The following is a 19,432-nucleotide window of genomic DNA, read 5'->3' as shown; positions in this document are numbered from 1 at the left end:
AAATGTGTACTGTAGTCTTCTTCATGGAAAATTAAGACATCCCCCTGAAAATAGGACCTAGGGCATATTTTGGCATTTCAAAAAATATGAGACAGTGCCTTATCATAGGGGAAACAGGGTAATCATCAGTATTAGGTGTTTTAAGAATATTTAGGCTTTGTCACAATAATAACCTTTTTATCAATTTCTCTGTGAAAGCATCTGAATTGTGTAGCGTTACAGACTCTGACAAATGTTTGATCTCATAGTCAAGACCACAATTCTTAAGTCTCTTGAAATATTTAATGTGTAGCCCAGCCCTGTTACTTAATCATCAGAATAATAGGTTTTAGTTTGATCAGTATTGATCTTGTAATAATGATCCCAATATAACCCCAGGCCCACCATATAAATTACTTCTACGGCAGTATAAAATATACATTCCCATGCTGAAAGGGTCAAATCCTGTAAAGGTTGTTCATGGTCTGCTTGCATTTCAGATTGCCACTGCTTGGCAGCATGTTGATGCATGGTAGCATGGACTAGTGGCTGTCACAACTAGATCAAACATGAAAACCTACCAAAAGTCTGTTTCTTTTACTCTTCACTAGTTTACAATGCTTTTTTCTTATGTTTTTCTCTTTTTGTTCTCTCTTTTCTCTCCTTTTTTACTCTTCTAATTTGCTAATCTTATTTTATTTACATCACCTTTTTCTGTGTCTTATGAATATATTGTCCATTTCATGTTCTCTTTATGTTGCATCCTTCCTTCTGCTTCTTTATTTTTTCCACTGTATGTTTCCTAAATTTCATTTAATTCCCATAATCCTTTTATTTTGCTGCCCCTCAAACGTTATCCTCTTTACAGCATTGGAACGCGAGAAATAGTCACCCAGAAGAACTTGAGTGGCTTGGTTCCGATCCGAGATTTTAGGCTGGACCCCAGCCTCCTTTACTCTGTCCCATTGCTAGCGCTCAGCCCTAACTTACTTATAGTGTGGCTGTTCCTCAGCATAGCATATCTGGTGGCCAGATTTCGTTGCAAATGAAGAATGGGCAGAAATGTGTATACCTGGAAATGTGCACCCCTTTGGTGACCGGGGAAGGGACACCCAAAAGAAATGATTGAGCTGTTTCCTATATCGATGCCTTACTATTTTACATTTCGAGTGTGGGGCAGCTCAGTTGTATGAAGCATATGTATATATGGCTTTCTCATGACAACATACCTCATGTCTTGATGCTGCTCTGTATTTAAATCATGTAAATGCAATACATGCAACAATCTCTATGTAGCTTACGTGTCACAAGATACGATATTCTATTGAATTTTGTATTGCACCTGCTGTTCCCTTTACACATTTTATGTGACATGGGGAATATGGTGTCTGCTTTCCAAAGCCATAGATGCGTATCTGGAAAAAGTATTATTTTGATGTTTATGGAGCATTAATCGGCTCTGTAATTGACTGGAATGCTTGAATTCCCTGAGATGCATGCTGTTTAAAAAGTATTTATTTTTATGTAACTTTTGTAGAATCAAACTGATCTTCCCAACTTGTTGCCTCCTGCGTTTCCTTGTATCGATAGTTGGCTACACTTAGTCTTAGAATACAGCTCGCTCACCATTGTAATTGCACAACATGGGGCTTCTTTGCTCTTTTGAGGTTCACAGACTCAATAGTGGTTAACATGGACGATGAGGCAACGGTATGATCCAAAAAAGTGCCTTTTGCACAGAACTGAATGATGATTACAGTGTGTTGGTATATGCCTCCTTTAATGTTTTCCTATATGCCAAAGTAAGAAGTGTTTTCAGGTACCACAATTCACATATATGTAAAATGAAAGGGACAAAAACATACTAAATCTGTCGGGAGAAGTTTTATGAGATTGACCATTGTTGGAGGTTTATATATATATGTACAATATGCAGCATATTCGTGTACTAAATTTAGGCTTTTAAAAGCTTAGATCATTAACAAGTGGTGTTATTAAATTTTATGTATATTATATATTTATTATATTTAGTTTGTATGCTTATTGTTACAATACAGTATATAGTAATAGTCTTGTGTTTCAATATCTCACTAGTGAATGTATCTATGGGCATTCCATGGGTCCAATGTTGAAATGATGAAACAACCGCCATTTAAATATTTAGGTCTTCCAGTTAGTTGAAATTATCATAAGTGTTTACTGGTAAAAACTGTTACCTATGGTTTTCTCCTGACACCTCCATCAACTTAGAAGGTCATCTACTGAGAAGTCAGAAATGTAATATTTTTAAAAGATAGTGTAAGACTACTTCATATATGAAAGTGATTGGTGGATGGGCAGTTTTTTGTAGCATCCTATCAAATAATTTTCATTCTTTCTTACTGGAAAAAAAGGAATCTACGAAGCTGCTATGATTAGCAAGAACTCTTCTTTTTATTTTTTTTCTTATTTGTAATATTGTCTCCTTATTTATAATACAATATTTGATACAACACATTTAAAATTATGTAAAGTTATTCCCATTTCTACCTGCTCCCCTACGTCTCTCCTAAGTGTATAGTTCTTGGTATCATGAGATATATAAACACAAAGCCACCTTGATTACTGTCTAGTAGATTTTTTCCTTTTTGAGGGGTGGGGGGGAGGAACATGAGCACAGGAGAGATTTCATGCAAATTTGATACAGGTAATGTTCTTATAAGTAGAACCCAACCTCCATAGTTGCCTGCGAGAGCACTAAGCATATGAGCATTGTGCTGCTTGTTTATTCTGCTCAATAGAGAAATTAAATATACTTATAATACAAAATGTATGTTGGCATATTCCTTAAATTGTCAAGTGGTGTCTTCTCAATTCTCAGCCAGTTATTCCTTGAAGATACCACTTGCTTTGAAGTCAACCAAGACCTTCAATCACTATTTTGGGATTGGTTGCCTTCAAAGAAGTAGAAAAGAAGAGGACCTCTTGTTTATTAGGACAGTACAGATCTATTTTCAGAGCTTCAGCTTCCTTTGTAGTATTTTGATTTTCCAACCTGATCTCCCATACATAAAAGTTTGGTGTAGGAGAAATTGCAACCACACTTTTACTAAAATGGTCCTGTATAATATACTCCTTCCACCTCCTGTTATTGACCAACTACAGGCCAGGCATCTATGGGTGCTGCTCGTTGTATTTATTTTGACTCTTTGTATACTATAGCTTTAAAAATTGTAGAAATATTCTATTGTCATCCATAGCACAATCAGTGGTAAGTATTTTTTTATTATTGATTTAGGTATACCGCTGTTATATAGAAAGTAATATTATGACAATCACTTGGTTTCCACTGAAACAAAACCATTTTAATTAAATTTCAGATTATTTCATAATCGTAGTATTGGTTGCATTTTGGTTTCCCCCCTACAGTGTATTATATATAATATTTACTAAATTATATAATGTAAGCCCTATAAATTAGAGCTGCTGTACTGCTACTGCTGTAATCGGTCTGTTGATTGTGTCTTGCGCTTTAGGCCCTACTGTCATGCACCGCACCTGTCCTCTTGACTGTGCCACTTTCACCACCTGGTATCACTGGGTAGTTCCTTTGAGGTTGGGTATCATTGCTTGGGTAATAAGGTTGTACTTTTCAGTGAAAGTGATTGGCTATAGTTCACTTCTTCCTTGTTATTTCTCATAATGCCCTGTTACATTAAACACAGTGTCATGGGCCATACAACTGTGTCCTCCAGGCCACAGACAGCCAGCTCTTCACTGCCAGGAAGCATCTTAGAGGTTAGTTTTATTGCAATAAGATTGTGTTATTCTCATGAATTATGATTGTTTAAAGTTTACTAAGAAGTTCTGTTAGGAGTTCACAGGTTTGTTCCTGTATGTCTACTCAACAATTCCTTTGGCCGCCTGTTAAGATTTAGTAGGTCACAAATGGTACATTAAGGTTACAAAAGTCTGGAACATTAGATTATTTTAACCTATTCTCTGTGATGCAGCTGATTTTTTTTTTTTCTTTAGTTCTTGAATTTTTATCCTTTATTTACTGATCAGCTATAGTATAGAAAAGATTGTTTGCTTTGCTATTGTCATGCTTTATATGTGAATATAAAATGCAACGTGTAAGCTTTTTATTCCACAAGTTAGCGATCCTGCTTGTAAAGCTCATTCTGCACCATTAACTTGCATCCGCATCCTTAAGCATCCATAGTGTGCTTTTAACACATTTGCTTTTGCCCATATGTTCACTGTTTGTCCAGGTTTTATTTTATTTTTTCTGCCTGTTTTCTCCCTAGTGAGGGCTGTCGCCGGGAAAACACCATGAAGAATGTGGGATGTCGCAAATATGCATTTAGCAGTCTGCAACTGAAGGCTTTCCCAAAGCATTACAGGCCTCCTGAAGGAACTTATGGAAAAGTGGAAACTTAGTGTCTCCCAAATGTTTCCCATACAACCTCTGTAAATATGAATGAATTCGTGCATATATATGACTTATTTTCTTTTATGTTCTTGGAGACAATGCCTGCATAAACTGAGCATGCACTAAAGGAACATGTGGTATAATATTAGCGTGACTTCTCACCAACGCTGCTTAGGAATTGAACACTTGAATACAAGCTTGCTACTGATTTTCCTAAAGAGTTTGAAGGATTGGGAGAAATCTATTGGCTGCCCTTGCTCATGGTTTTAGTAACTCCCCGAAGCAGTTAAGAGAAGACTAATACCTAGCATGTTTGGACTCCAGCAGTAAAATACAGCGGGAAAAAAAATGAGTATGGCCTTGTGTATGAAAGTATGGAATACAACTTGCTCATATTGTTTTTTTAGTGGACAAGGAGAAAGAAAAAGTTGCTTTTGTACACCTGGCTCATAGTTTTTATGTGTTTTAAGTAACTTGGATGAAATGTAGTTCTTATTTAAGGTTATATTAAACATACTGTAATTAAGAAGATTGGCTTTTTTTTCCATACAAGTTGTTCAGAAGTTTCTTTCTGTTTGAAAGGCAGTTGGTTTGAATCCATTCTTAGTAGTAGTTATAGCTTACCAACATTGGTTATTTACAACCTCCTACTTGTGGCTGGAATAACTCATAAACACTATAAATTGAATGCTTATTGCAAGTGTCATCCAAGTGCTATACAGACTTTAAGGAGCACTTTTTTGTGCACTAATAATTTGCAATCCTTTTCACACACTCCCCTTCCCTACACTACCACCGTCTTGCATTTGGCCTGCAAAAACATTTATGTGATAGTATCATAATGGTGAACAGGCACACTTGGTATTTCTAATACTGCACCAGCACCATATCTCCACCAGCTATGTGACATTTGTTTATTCCTTAAAGCCGAACTCCTGGAAAACATCATTACACATGTGAAATAGATATTGATGAGCTTTGGCTTGCCAAAGAATTATATTTCTGTCTAGCCAGTTCTCAGATAGACAGCACAGTCTGACAGATAACACCATTTTACCCATTGCAGATAAGGCATATAGTTATGTTCTCCCTCCACTCACCACTGACTGGAAAATAAAAGAGGAGAATCAGACTGGTGAGGTATTCTGCTGTCTTCTACTATTACCATGTATTATCGAATACAGAGCTGTACTGATTTGTGTATTTTAGATTTGCCTGGAGTTCAGCTTTAAAATGTTTACTAGAATAAAAAAAATGACTTTCCATGTAAGATTTAGACAATGACACAGAAGGGGGTTCCTGGTGCCTTTTTCCTAGTTATGGAGTGGGTGGACTGACAACATTTAAAGAGTCACCTATTGGTGTAGAGATTAGATGTGTGCTAATTGTAAATGTATGTAAATTGAGCTAAACATTTAGAACTCATAATATATAACTGTAATGAAATTACAGAATATACAGAGCAGAATATACATAACAAAATTAGAATATACAGAGCAAAATAAAGATGGAAAGTAGCACAGTGTAGAGATTTTTTTTTTTTATAGAAAATGGCAGTTATATTTTAAATAAATAATATAAAAAGGAGTGCCATGGGAATAGTAAAATGTTGTGCTGTTAGCTATTACAAAAAAAGAAAGAAAAAAATGTAAAATTACAAATACACAATTACAAATTAAAATAAATAAGGATACTTCATTATGATGACGAGGAAACCTAACCCTGCCAAAGTGGTTAATATTAATTGACACCAATGTATATGTATTTTCATGTTACTAAATGAATAGGTGTAATAGGAGCAGTGCCGAAATGTTTTTTGTTCATTATGTGACCACTTTCCATGATACCGGTTATTTTTTTAATCTGTTTGCAGATAGGATAACTTAACTCGTGCCTCTTGTAACCAGGGTTTTTGTTTTTATATATAAATAGGTGATTGAAGACACTGCCAACGTGACTGACACTGACTTTTGTTTCAGATAGAGTAGAAAAGGTTTGAAGTCTCCATTATGTTGCCTTTTTAGGTTCATTTTGCCTCACTGTCAGGGACAGGATGTGAAGGGATTGCTCTGTAACAGAGACACATACACAGAGTCACGTACACAAACACATTATTTTAGCACGAGGAAGGGTTAGAGCTCCCTATCCTTTGAAAGTCACTTATTCCTTGTATGTTTTTCACTGGAACAGGGGGTGATGGAAGATCTTCCCAACTGAGTTACAGGCAGAAAATAACCAGAGAGAAATGTAACTCTTACAAAGCCAGATTTTTATTAAAAAGTGGATCCCTGTTTTACTTACATGTTCCCGCTCTGTTGCAGGCCGCCATCTTCTTCCTACCCCTCTTGCTTGTTGTTGTCTTTGGCCATCTTGATTGGCCGGGCTGGGGTGATGTAGCTCCCGTGCAGGAGTTTATTCAGTCTTGGCAACCACAAGGGAAGTTGGAATGTGCAGGGTATCCTGGCATCCAACGCTGGGCTGTGCATGAATGAACATGAGATCAGTCTTACTCATCTCTGCAATAAAGCTCTGCCTGGTTGCAAATTTTTGCAAATAAGAGTTATGCTTTTAAGCAAAAATAAATTAAAGGTTTTGTAATAGGGAATACAAGTATTTGTAACTGTATCCATATTAAAATGCCCAATTTAGGTCCCTTTATGACTGTACAAGGAATGTTTTTATCAGAAGCATTCATTCATGTTGGTCAAGACACAGTAGATTGTAGTTGGTTTAAAGGCAATCCAAAGTCACAGTCCTCACATTACCTCACACCTCACATGTGAGTGTTAACATCTGTAGTGTCAGCTCTCTACAGTAGTATGGGGTGGCTACATTTGTAGATATGCTTAGAACAGAATTTGTAGCCACATGCATTCTCTGCAAAGGATATAACATGTCTAAAAAAACACAAATTTTTAAACGGGAGCAAGGAATGTATCTTTTAGACATAATATATGTTTATGATTTTGACTTTAGTGACCCTTTAAGGATTGGAAAATGTTTCTTTCCATTCATGGACTCCCATAATTTTTGGGTAATATAACATTTGTCCCCCAACCAGATTATTGTATTCCTGATGATTATGTTGCTTCTAAACGTGTTGGAGTTTAATATGTTCAGTTATCTATAGATAAGTGAAAGAATCCAAATGCTACCTGTAAGGCTATGTTCAGACCTGCAGTAAAAAAACGCAGCCCCTACTTCTCCTAGATACCCACTGTGCACCGCTGGAAAATCAGAGGTCTGTACATAGCCTAAAGGTATGAAGAGAAGTTTTGGATCTTCTAAAAGAATTTGCAGTTGTAAGACTTCTCAGTAGATAAATACAAAAGCAACTAGCATGAAATCTGTTAGATTATGTTACAAATAGGTTTTGGGTACATGATATCTGCGTAATGCGTAAAAAATAGAAGGAATTTAAATTATTTGAATTGATAGAGAAACACAAGGTTTTATCATAGAAAATACATTATTTGTAGAAACTGTTCTGTAATGTGATTTCAGCATTGTATATACTACCAATTCATATATTGTGATTATTGGTGCTGTTTTTTTCCATTTATTTTGTTTATTTGCAACATAATAATTAGATTTGAAGCATGCATGTTCATTGTCATGCAACAATTCAATATTCATACATTTTGTCATTAAGTCTGGTTATAGTATCCACCTTAGATATTGCAGCGGGTTGGACTAGAAGAATTGGTAGCACTCGTGGTTTTTTATCTGTCTGTAGAATGTAGACAATGTAGAACTGTTGGCATCTCATGATCATACACTGCATGTCCAGCTGTATATATAAAATCTTTTCTCTGATGAGCAGAGCATGTCATGTACACGTGGGCACACCAAGATTGTATTCGGTCATTATGAATAGTTAGCAGAGTGTTTCTCAAATCATCAAAGTTCTATAACATGTAAATTATTTTAGTCCGTCAGATAATATAAAATAAACTATATCAGATAGGTTTATATTTATAGAAATTGAGCCTTAGAAAAGAATAAAGCACATTGTATATGTGTATGTATATGGAAGTAAAATACACTTGTGACCAATGCTTTAGAATCATCAGGCTTTGTCTTTGAGCCTGAAGATGAAATATTAGGCCTTGAAATATGTAAATTGGTTTCACCAGTGGGCTACTTTATTAGACACTTCATAAATTGTTAGAAAACAGGGTAACAACTCGCATTTAAATTAATTTGATGTTCTTCTGATAATTTTTTCACCATTTTCAGGGCCCTGTGTACACACAGCATTTTTCTGATTAGATCTTAGAAAAATCAACACCTGCCTGCTTGTAAGCAACCAATGTTTGTGTTTTCAAACGGACTAATCAATTCTCATTGGAATTCCCATCTAATTCTATCTGAAAATTAGGTTTGGAGAGGCAGAATTTGCCATACATGTGTGCAGTGTTTTGTTATGTTGATAGATTACAATTTGAAAAATTAATAAAATCAGTCAGAGATCAGCTAAATCCATTTCATATAAAAAGTATCACCGGATCAAACAGTTTTGATATTTGAATAAATTAAATATAACCAGACACCTCAAAAAGTCCTCAGGAACCACTAACACTGCATGTTTTCCACACTTGCAAATGTAGATTAATTTGTGGGAGTTAGGAGGAAAACAATTGGCAATTTATTCTGCTATAACTTGTTCAACTGGAAAACTTGCTTTGTTATTGTTCCTATTGAAAAGTCTGAGAAATTGTAGGCTTTAATTAAACAATTACCTGAATACTGTGACCACAGCCCCAATTTATAAACATTACCTTTCATTTTCTAATTAGTGTTGGAAGAATAAAAATTAAAGGGTAGAGTAAGCAACTTCTGTATTGGCCATTGTTTTAAAGCATTCTCAGATACTGTATCTTTGGAAGCCAATCTCCACTAAAAGCTTCTATTATTCAGAGTCTAGATTCTATAGGTATGCTATAATATTTTGGCCTTTCCTCATCTGTCATTCCCTAAGACCATTTTTGCAGTTCATTTCCCCAATAAAATCTATAAACATTTTTTTTACATAATGAATTCTTACATAAGAACCAATAATGCCTGGAATAAGTATCACACAGATGGCAAAGTTTTCCTTTGGAAATGTCAGAGTACATAGATCTTCTACGTTTTTAAGTTTACTTGGTACAGATTTTAATGAATGAATTCATGACATGGCAGTGTTTGTTAAAGCTTTATATGAATAAGGGAACGTAGCAGGCTTTTAGCTAGCCAGTAATATGGTAGCTATAGGGATGGATTTCCCTATCTTCATGTTTATACAGTTGTCCTGGATATCCAGTATGTTGAATTATGTACACACGTTGCCACACATTAACACGTGTATGGGTTTTTGGGACACTGGCACATCTGTTAAGTGTCACCTGACTTGTGCTTTTTAATTATACCATTTAAAGGTGCTGACATTAATGGAGTGTCTTGTGAGGCTTTTATTGGTGGTTGGCATATGTATAGTACAAGTCTGATTTGCACTTCCAATATCATTCTCTGGTGTAGAGAGGCCTAGTGACTCTAGGTTGTATAAGGTAGGCACCACATTGGCAGCTGAAATTGATATTCATTATAACTGTAAGGCCAAATATACACAGTGTGTCAATGTTCACTTTTTTGAAGTAGTTGAGGGGGATAAATTGACTGCTTTTAGGTCCCTACTTTAAAGTCAGATAGTGTTCATAATTCAGTGATCATGGAACCTCCCATCCTTTGCCCCTCTGAAAGAGAAGGAAAGCCTGGAGTCTATAGGGTCTTGTAGAGGTGGGAATGTTAACTTGGTCATGTTTTGTAAACTTGTAAAGATATTGTATGATATATTTTTTTTGTTTGAGGCTTTTATACTTGCAAAGCACTATTCACTTTTTAATGTATTTAATTTTGCCAGTATTATGTATATGGTTACCATTGTCAGTAATATTTTATCCCTGCTCTGTTTAATTGCTGTAAATGTGCTAATATTGAAATAAACAGCTGTCAAATGTCTTCCCATTGTTGTCATATTCCTTATCCGTTTCTGCAACTTCAAAAACCCTACAGATAACCTAGAACAAAAAATACTCAAGACTAACAACGACCATCAAAAGTACCCCAGGCTGTGTGTCTATACACACCGTACATATATAAGGATACACAGGTACTGTATACTTGTGTCACGGACAAGCCAGGAATCACAAAGCCATGAAATGTTCAAAACCAAACCAGCAATCACTGCTTCTATATTTTTAGACCTTGATGGATTCCTTTGTAAATAATTATCTTGGCATTATTTACCTAATTTGACAGTGGCCAGAATATACAGTAGAGTTAACAATCAAAAATCCGGCCATCCATAATCCAGGTCCTTCAATTTCCCAGCATGAATTTTAGATCGCATTTTCAATACAGGGACTGCAGTACATTGTTTGGCCACTAATGTTTTCATGATGCTGTTCTGCAGAAATAGCTGTTAGGTCTTGCTTGCTAAACAAAATACACGTTGAGACGTCCCTGCTGTCTACTCCTTGAAACTGTGCCAGATGTCTGCGGGTGCGGCGAGAGGAAGTCTGTGTGTGGAGTTAAGTAAAAAAAAAAAAAAAAAAAACCTTGAAATTTCGAAAATCTAGCGCACCTCAGGCCTGGAGGTTGCCGGATTTTTGATTGTCAACTGTAGTGAGATGTGGCACTAGGTTTAAGTTTGTGGAACATATGGGTAAGTTTTGACGAGCCTAAATTTAGTGCCTTTCACACCTTGCTAAAGCGCCAGTTCCACACTTCTGCGCATGCGGCTAGTTCTGACCCTGGGCGTGCCTGCTATTCAAGCTTCAATGTTCATCGCTCCTCCTACTGGCCATTCAGGGAATAGCGTCTTGATAGTCCCTGGCCATTTAGCTGGCTCAGACAGAGCACTCGGTGTTGGAACAACAAATCCAGACTACGGCTGGGCCCCTAGATCTGCTGAACTGTTTCCTGTTCCGCTTTTGTTCTAACTCTGTGGTATCCAGTGTGCTGTTCCCTTTTGCAGTTCATATCTTGCTGTTCCAGAATCTCCAGTCTCTTCTTGTTTTACCTGCTTTCCATTGTGCCTTCAGTGACTCTGTGTCACATGTGTCTCCTGTCACCCTCCAGTGTCCTGTGACCCCGTATCACCTCTGGTCACCCTTGTCCCAATCTTAAGGGACAAAGACCCTTAGCCCACATCCAGTGCCCCATGATGGATGTGGAAATATTCTGGGGGGATTATGAAAAAATCTTGAAATCCCCTTTTAAACCAAAGGGAGTGACAAGATATCCCCTCCCCCTTCAGAGAAATGAATATTTGCATAAAAAAGTTGACAGTACACAAAAAATTAAAAAACACCAACTTACTTTTAAAATAAAGTTTGATGTGCCCAGAGGTAGCCTTGACGAGACAGCAGCTAAAAGTAACCACTGACCTGTACACAACCAAAATAATATAAAAGCCTATAACCAATCCCCCAATTAAAAAAACGCAGTAATAAGGTTGACTGCCCAAGGAGCTACCAATTAAAATTATATTAGTTATCCAACTAACCCTACTCTGCTAGGCAGCTTTACAGCTTTTTCTGCAACTGCTTTCAATACATTGACAAATGGCTGCTGGGAACCAAACACATAACACACCTTTACATTACTGGCTATTGTAATCTCACTAACACAGTTGAAAGGTCAGGCAGAACAATATGGGTAACTTCAATATTGGTCCCAGTACATAAACACCCAACACCCTAATTTTTGCAGGATTTGTGTTGAACCCAATATTGACCTGAACCTTTTTCCTAATAATCATGATTTCATTATGATTTAATGGGCCTAAAAGCTGATGATGAAAGTTGTCAATAAAGTCAAGAGGCTTAAACTGCACGTTTTGTAACTCTTGAGGCTGTTAGAGCAGAGTCCATGTTTCATTGTTGGATTGGTAGGAAAGCACATCCTGATTTACCCTGCCGGTGGCACTGTACTAAAGCTTTGTATAGTATGGTTCAATAAGCCAGTTGCATCACTAACACCTTATTCATCTTTTTCCAGTCTCAGTGCACTCCTGGGTGCTTCCATATCAGTTCACCAGAACTAATTATGAATAAGAGGAACTCTTCATTGCCTATCTCTTTATAGTGCCTTCACATGCTTTTTTTTAGAATAATATGACTGGAAGTTGATAACTACTGTTATGTTGGGTTTAGAAAACCATAATGTCCTGTAAATCATTAATCCAGAATCAAACAATAATTTCTAAATTACAGAGGATAAATGTAATTAAAAAAAGCAAATAAACCATCGGATTGCCCTAAAGATACTATGCGGTAGTTGCCTTTTGCCTGATTGCCCTAAATGGTGTCACTTCTTCTCCAAGTGAGCCACTGTGCCAATAAAAGATAGGTGCATACCTAGATCACCTATTTCTGTACAAGGTATGGCTGCCAAAGCAAAAGAGTCATTGGATTCTTGGCCGACAGACCAATAAACCTGTACCTATGTGGTCTATTACTTTCAGTGGAGACGCTTTGGTTTTAATTGCTACACGAAAGGTGTACCTTATAGTGGTTTTGAGTGTGTGTGGCTTATGTAGAGGTGGTCACACTTTCTGATGATCAATTAATTAAGTGCATTTGATTAGCAGCCTTGGCTACTACTTACCCTCCTAATGCCTATGGAGTGAGGGAGTATTGTCTTTTTCTTATGACTGTGTGTGTGTATATATATTTTATACATACACACACTTTAGTGCATCGTAAAAAAAATTGAATGCTTTTCCAAGTATTAATGTCCCGCCCTTCTCTTTTTTAATCACTGTATTTCATTACTTATTAAAGAAAACACTACTAAATGTCTACCTAATAAATATAACTGGTTCACCTGCCATTTTGTGGTAACCTTTTTTTTTTTTTTTTGACATTGCTGTTATCTGGTTGCCAACAACACAACATATTTGTATTTGCAGCACAGGTCCAACATTGTTCTCCATTGTTGCTAAAATAGCTAGTGAATAACAACCCTGCACTCTCTATATGGAAGCCTTGACGGAAGTTTCACTTGTTGCCAATCAGCTTAAAGAGCAGCTACCTTCCCTGACAACAATCAATACAATGCAGCCACACATCTGACAACAACCTCACAGAAGTTCTCAACAACTAGCTGCAAGTGAAGGGAACACTCTATCAAAATGACGGAGAAAAAGCTGAGAGAAGCAGAGAAGTCTCCCCTTACTATATCATTCAATGCAAAAGAAGAAAGTCTTCTAAAAAAGAAAATGCTCTCTTTGGATGCAATGCAGAAACAAGCAGCTGACTCACTGAACCTTGATCAGAAAATCCTATATAATCAGTTTACATTAAAGCTCAGAAGATCGGAGTTGTCATACGCAAGGCTTGTTGGGAATAAAGAAATGATTAAACAATTGACCCATGCAATGTTCTCCAATCTCAATACCACAATCAATGATGGGGCAGAAGAAGCAGTACGAACTATAGTGCAAAGTAGCAAACTTCCAAGGGCGAAGTCTGCACCATGTAGACCTGCATCTTGCATGTCTGATAGAGACAAAAGTCACAAAATGAATGTAAGGTTTGGAAGCAGCATCCATCAGTCTAAAGGAGTGGACCTTCTCACTAAAAAAAGTGGGTGCAATGCTCTGAAGAGGTTTTATTCAGCACCAGCAAGACGGCAAGTGAAATTCTTAGATGACCAAAAAAGCAAGGATCTCTCTTTATCAGTGCGCCCAGATTCGGAGGGACACAAGCTGGACGGTGGTTTCAGACATATCACAAGTGAAAACAGATGGCTGAAAAATAACTCAAGATCAACAAGAAGACCGAAATCGACAAGTTTCTTGATCGACAAAGTTGGAACCCAACTGCCAGACTCCTTAGCATCACCAGACATGGTGACAACTTATAGTGATGATAACTGTGACAGTAAAGTCAAAGTGTTTCTGGAAAAAGTCAAATCTATGCAGCAACTTGACTCTACTTTAAGAGATTATTATTCCCAGAGAATGCTTGATGGATCAGGAAAAAAAGAAATGTTTGTTCTAACAAACACAGATGAGGAAGAACAGCTCCATTGGTTACCAGTAGGTAAAGAACCACGCCACCGTAGTGTGACCATGAAGAAACTGGACACTGACTTTACTAGAAGGGATATGCCTTTGGATATGCTTTTTATGGAACAGTATAACTCAGTCCTTACAAAAGAAAATTATCTTGTTAGGAATTGGCTCAATAATAACCCATATCATTCTGCTAAATAATTAGTACCGACCCAACCTTTATTTTCTGAAGGTATGAAATATGAATGGTTGACTAATACTTATGCTAACATTTGAGAAGTTTGTTTTCTGGTAGGGACTTTAGTTCGGCAATCAAGCAGGTGTCTTATACTGAATTGGGTTCCTTAGATGTATTAAATGTCAGAATAGTAAACAAAAGGTTAGTGGCAGATTACCACTATTAGCACCACACACTAAAAAGGGCAGCTTGTAGAGTCAAGTGCCAGCGCAATAAGCACGGTCACTGTGGTTCCTAGTTCTTCTGATTGCCAGTTTGGGCAATGTTAGTAACCCAATCTGACTCGGCATCCAGTAAGTCTTTTAGCAGTCTAGTGTTATAATATGCAGCTTGTTAAAGTATTTTTGGAGCCCGGCTTCTGGGCTGCTGTCAATGTTATCCATGTGATGTGTTTCCCACCTCCCTAAGAAACAGTACTTTGTCTCCTAGTAAAACAAGAATTTGTAGGGGGACCCAACAGCATGGGTAAAATACCAGCAGTCAGAAGTGGGCTATGTGTTTCTACATGTTTATGTCACTGGTAGAATTAGTATCAGCTTTACTGCTTTACATTACCATACATTACGTTACATAATGCTTAACTGTTTAATTGAATTAAAAGTGTGTATGTATGTATGTTTTTATATATATATATATATATATATATATATATACATACACATTCACATGTCTCCTGTCGGGTTATCATTGTTGTCTCTGCTAAATGTTAGTCATACACATATCATTCTAACCATATAATCAAGTTTCCTATACGTCAGAAAATGAAGGGTGGGACAGAGACAATAAAATCAAAGGCTATTCTCTTGTCAATCTAAAATGAAAAAAAAAAAACATACTTAGATAAGATTTAACTTTTTGGTATACATGTATACCTTTTAGGTATACTGAATGGTCATAATAAATTGGCCCGAGCAGCAATATGAACTGTATCGGTTTATGGTTGATTTGGGTCTGTCTCTTTCATGTTTACCATAATATGTTGTAGATTTTTACACTAGGCCAAGCATTATTTGTGAGCATTTTTAAATCTTCGCCTAAAAATGCTAATAAATAGAGCATTAAATTTGGTCAGCATTCACAAAGCATCTTTAAGAACTAGATACTTGCTAGAATTGATAGACAACGGCTAAGAAAAGCCATTCGAAAGTAGCTGGTTACTTTATACCTATACAGTAATATAATGTCTGCTCTCCATGCGGACACAGTGGCGCTTTGGTTTATTTCAGCAAATAAAAAGGCTGGTATGCTTAATTTTAGTAATCCCCCATTATCTTATGCTCACCTGTTCCTAGGGTGGGGGCAGTTTCTTTTTCTATGGAGCGCTAGCCCTATCAGTCAACATCTGTGCTACTCCATGCCAAGGCTACTGACTTCTACCCAAGTGGCCTTCGGATTTTAAATATAGCAGTGCTTCCATGGATAGCCCCAGTCTTTTGCTGCTGTAACCATTATAGTCGGACCCTGCCTGCAAATTCTGCTTCACTATGTAGGCAAAGTTTATTGCTTTTATGTCCTTGTGTAGTTCTGTCAGGCAAAGTTTGAAAGGAAAAAGCACATGAAAGGGCAGGAAATGAGCCACAAAAAGGGACAAGCATTTACAGGTTCATGGCTGAGATATGGGCCATACTATTGTTCACATGAAGTACTACTTTATATGGCCATTGTAAACTTAGATTACCTCTCAGGGCAAATTCACACCAAAGATGATTCAATGAACATGTGCAGTGTTCAAATTACTTGAGAGGCAGATCACCTAACTATTGATGAAAAATCTGGCTTTTATGGTTGTGCCCCCATTTACCCACTTGAATTACACACACATTGTTATCCTCATTCCCCACACAGGGCACAAAATGGAGCAGCCAAAGCTATCAAGTATACAGTACTGTGTGTTTTGGAGCATCCAAGCAGTATGTAACATTGTGGAAAAAATCAGCAGTAACATACATTACAGCAGTGTGGAATAGTCAAGACATGTCTAAAATTACTGTACAATCTACAGTAGAGCATTCTACAGGATGTAACATACATCAGACCCCAGAATGGCGCAGTTAGGAATTTGTAACATACAGTATAATGCATTATTGAGCAGTCTGAGTGCGATAGGGAATGTACAGTACACCTCCCACCTACCTCATTCTGTATACTTTCCTGCATCTGAATACTGGTAGGTGTTGTGTGTACATTAGGCTGTCCAAGCACCACTTGGTTTTATTTACCTCCATTCTGCTTCCTAGTCCTCCCTTGTTTCATATGCACATTTTCACAATCTCTGAGTTGCAACTTTTTCAGATGGTCATTTCTCTGGAAAACCCTCAAAAAACTGAGGATCATTTGATTAGCCCACCATTTGGCCTTCAGCAGCAAAAATCAAGACCTGTATAAAAAATTCCATCATGCTGGTATCGCATACCGATGCGTCTTCATCTAATTTACCCTACAGTTTTGATCACTGCTGGAGGTGTGGGGAAGAGCTGGGTTCTATGCTCCATATATTTTTGTCATGCCCAGTTCTACAGCATTTTTGGTCTGGGGTGAGACACTTACAACATAGGTCCCTGTCACTCAAATTATACAAAACCTCAGTGATTAGATACATAGTGATAGCGACTAAAATTTGCATCCAATTCAACTGGAAATCCCAGCCCGCCCCTCTGCAGCCGAATAGCTTCGCATTTCTTATGAGATCATACTCAAGGAAGACCAAACTGTGGGCCTTCATGAAACATTTGAAGCTACTTGTGTCTGTTGGAAGTTATTTGTAGATTCTCCTAAAGCGATATCTGGGTAACAGAGATGTGCGTTTCCTTATGTAACCAACACTGACTGCCTTGCTCTACCACTTTGGGTTTTATTCTAAGCCAGCTCCTTGTGGACATGTCATGCCAAATAATGAGTAAAATGTTGTATGTTTACCTAAATATTAATGCTGCAATATGATTGTTGCCTTTTGATAGCATAGGACTGTTTTTGATGTAAAATTGTTTTCTATGTATGTATGTATGTATGTATGTATGTGTTTTTGAACCTTGCTAAAATGAAAATAAAAATGTTGTAGAAAAAAATATATAGAGAGATGAAGAAATTATAGAAATCTGTTTTGTTTTTCTAATTTCCTAATAGTGAGCTAAAAACACAGGGCCTTTGTTGCACTGAACTGGTTGGGGTCTCTACTAAATAAACGCGATTAAACAAATTCAGATGCACTTCACATGTGTTGTGCAGGGCTCCAGTCAACGCATTTAAAATAGCAGATGTACATTACCACAAAAAGAAAATGTAGAACTTTTTCCCCCAAATACATCAGCCCTATGTGGACAGAACCCATTCACATCAGATAAGTCATGACCAAATAAAAAAAAGTTTTATATAATCCTTCATGTCTGATTCGTTTTAAACCTCTATTCCATCATTTTCTAATTAAACATACTACTGTCCTAACCAGACATGTATTCAGTTAGATGATAGAATACCACCATATGTTCAGGAGAATAATAATGTAACATGAGTAACACTGGGTCCTAAGTAATTTAACAAGTAACAGCACTTTGAAAAAAGCATAGTACAAGTCAGGTAAAAACAAGCCATCTTTGAATGTACCTGCTCGTATTTGTTTCTGGGCCAGGACAAATGTGGCTTTAGTTTTCAGAAGAGAAAAGAAAATGAATGCATTGCCAGGCATATGAATAAACCTTATTGAGAATTTTTAAATACCTTGAAGTCTGTCAAAAAAAAAAAATGCAATTTTTTTTAATGTTTTAATATAACCAGGGTTAAATTTACCAACTTGTGCCTGGGTTAGCAGGAGTAGAATAAATGGCTACCTTGTTTGTGATTATATTATGCGATTATAGCAGCCTGATTTTGCTACCCAGTTCAGTACCTTGATGGCCACAGCAAAATCTGGTTGCCAGAGTCAGGTCTTATACAGTATAACTATTTGTTTTACTCCTGCTATTCTAGGCAAAAGTGGTGAAATTTATCTTATGGTAAATCTGGCAGCCCTCCTTAAAGTTATCTGCAGGAATAACCCCTTCAACATCCACTTCTGGACAAAACCCCACTCTTCATTTACCTCTCCATTACAGATAGGTATATCACGTTTGTGGTCTTTCCACCCTAAATCCCTTTTCATGTGTAATTTCCACCTAAAATAATGAATACCACTCAGTCAGCAATGAATATCTTCTTCCTATGAGGCTTCCACTATTTATTATGCAAACAGTATTTTACCAAGTTTCAAAATCAAATGCAGCATATTAATATCCCTTCACCATCCACTAATCACGGACAAAACCTCCTCGATATCATATCTGATTTTTTATTAGTGCTTGAGTTTTTATTTATAAGGAAATGTAAATTGGGATCAGTAAACATTATCTGGAAAAGTGCTAGGACACTGCTCTAATGTTAAACACAGGAAAGGTGGTTGGAGGGGGAAATGTATTGAATCGACGCTGGAAGATAAAATTAAATAATGCAAAAATGATACATTTTGAACACTGGGTTTATGATTGGTTTATTAATTTAATTTTTTGTTTTTCTGGTACGGATTGGGGTATAGAACTACTAGTGCAGCTTGTAACTTTTTTTTTTTTTAATATGTGTATATTTTTAAGTCTCTTGGGTAGACGTTCCATTTTCAGCAATCCAAACAAGATTTGCTGATGTTCTGCAATTTTTCAAGGCACACGTTCAGTTTGGCCCATGTAAAATTCCACCTGTCTACAAAATTGAC

The 19,432-nt window shown here is 36.8% G+C and overlaps 1 protein-coding gene across 12 annotated transcripts in view; it reads left to right on the top strand.

Moving 5' to 3' along the window:
• Window positions 1-4,922, top strand: part of INPP4A (inositol polyphosphate-4-phosphatase type I A) — a 55,457-nt gene extending 50,535 nt beyond the window's left edge. For 7 of the 12 annotated variants that reach the window (XM_072413059.1, XM_072413046.1, XM_072413052.1 and 4 more), the window contains one exon: window positions 848-4,262. In XM_072413059.1, the coding sequence (XP_072269160.1) occupies window positions 848-1,028 (181 nt within the window). In that variant the 3' untranslated portion in view covers window positions 1,029-4,262. The other 5 variants (XM_072413079.1, XM_072413088.1, XM_072413130.1 and 2 more) reach the window with 1 other exon arrangement.
• Window positions 4,923-19,432: the final 14,510 nt, after the last annotated feature.

This window comes from Pyxicephalus adspersus, chromosome 1, assembly GCF_032062135.1.
Source record: "Pyxicephalus adspersus chromosome 1, UCB_Pads_2.0, whole genome shotgun sequence".
Lineage (NCBI taxonomy): Eukaryota > Metazoa > Chordata > Amphibia > Anura > Pyxicephalidae > Pyxicephalus > Pyxicephalus adspersus.
This window is presented reverse-complemented; position numbering and strand designations above follow the sequence as displayed.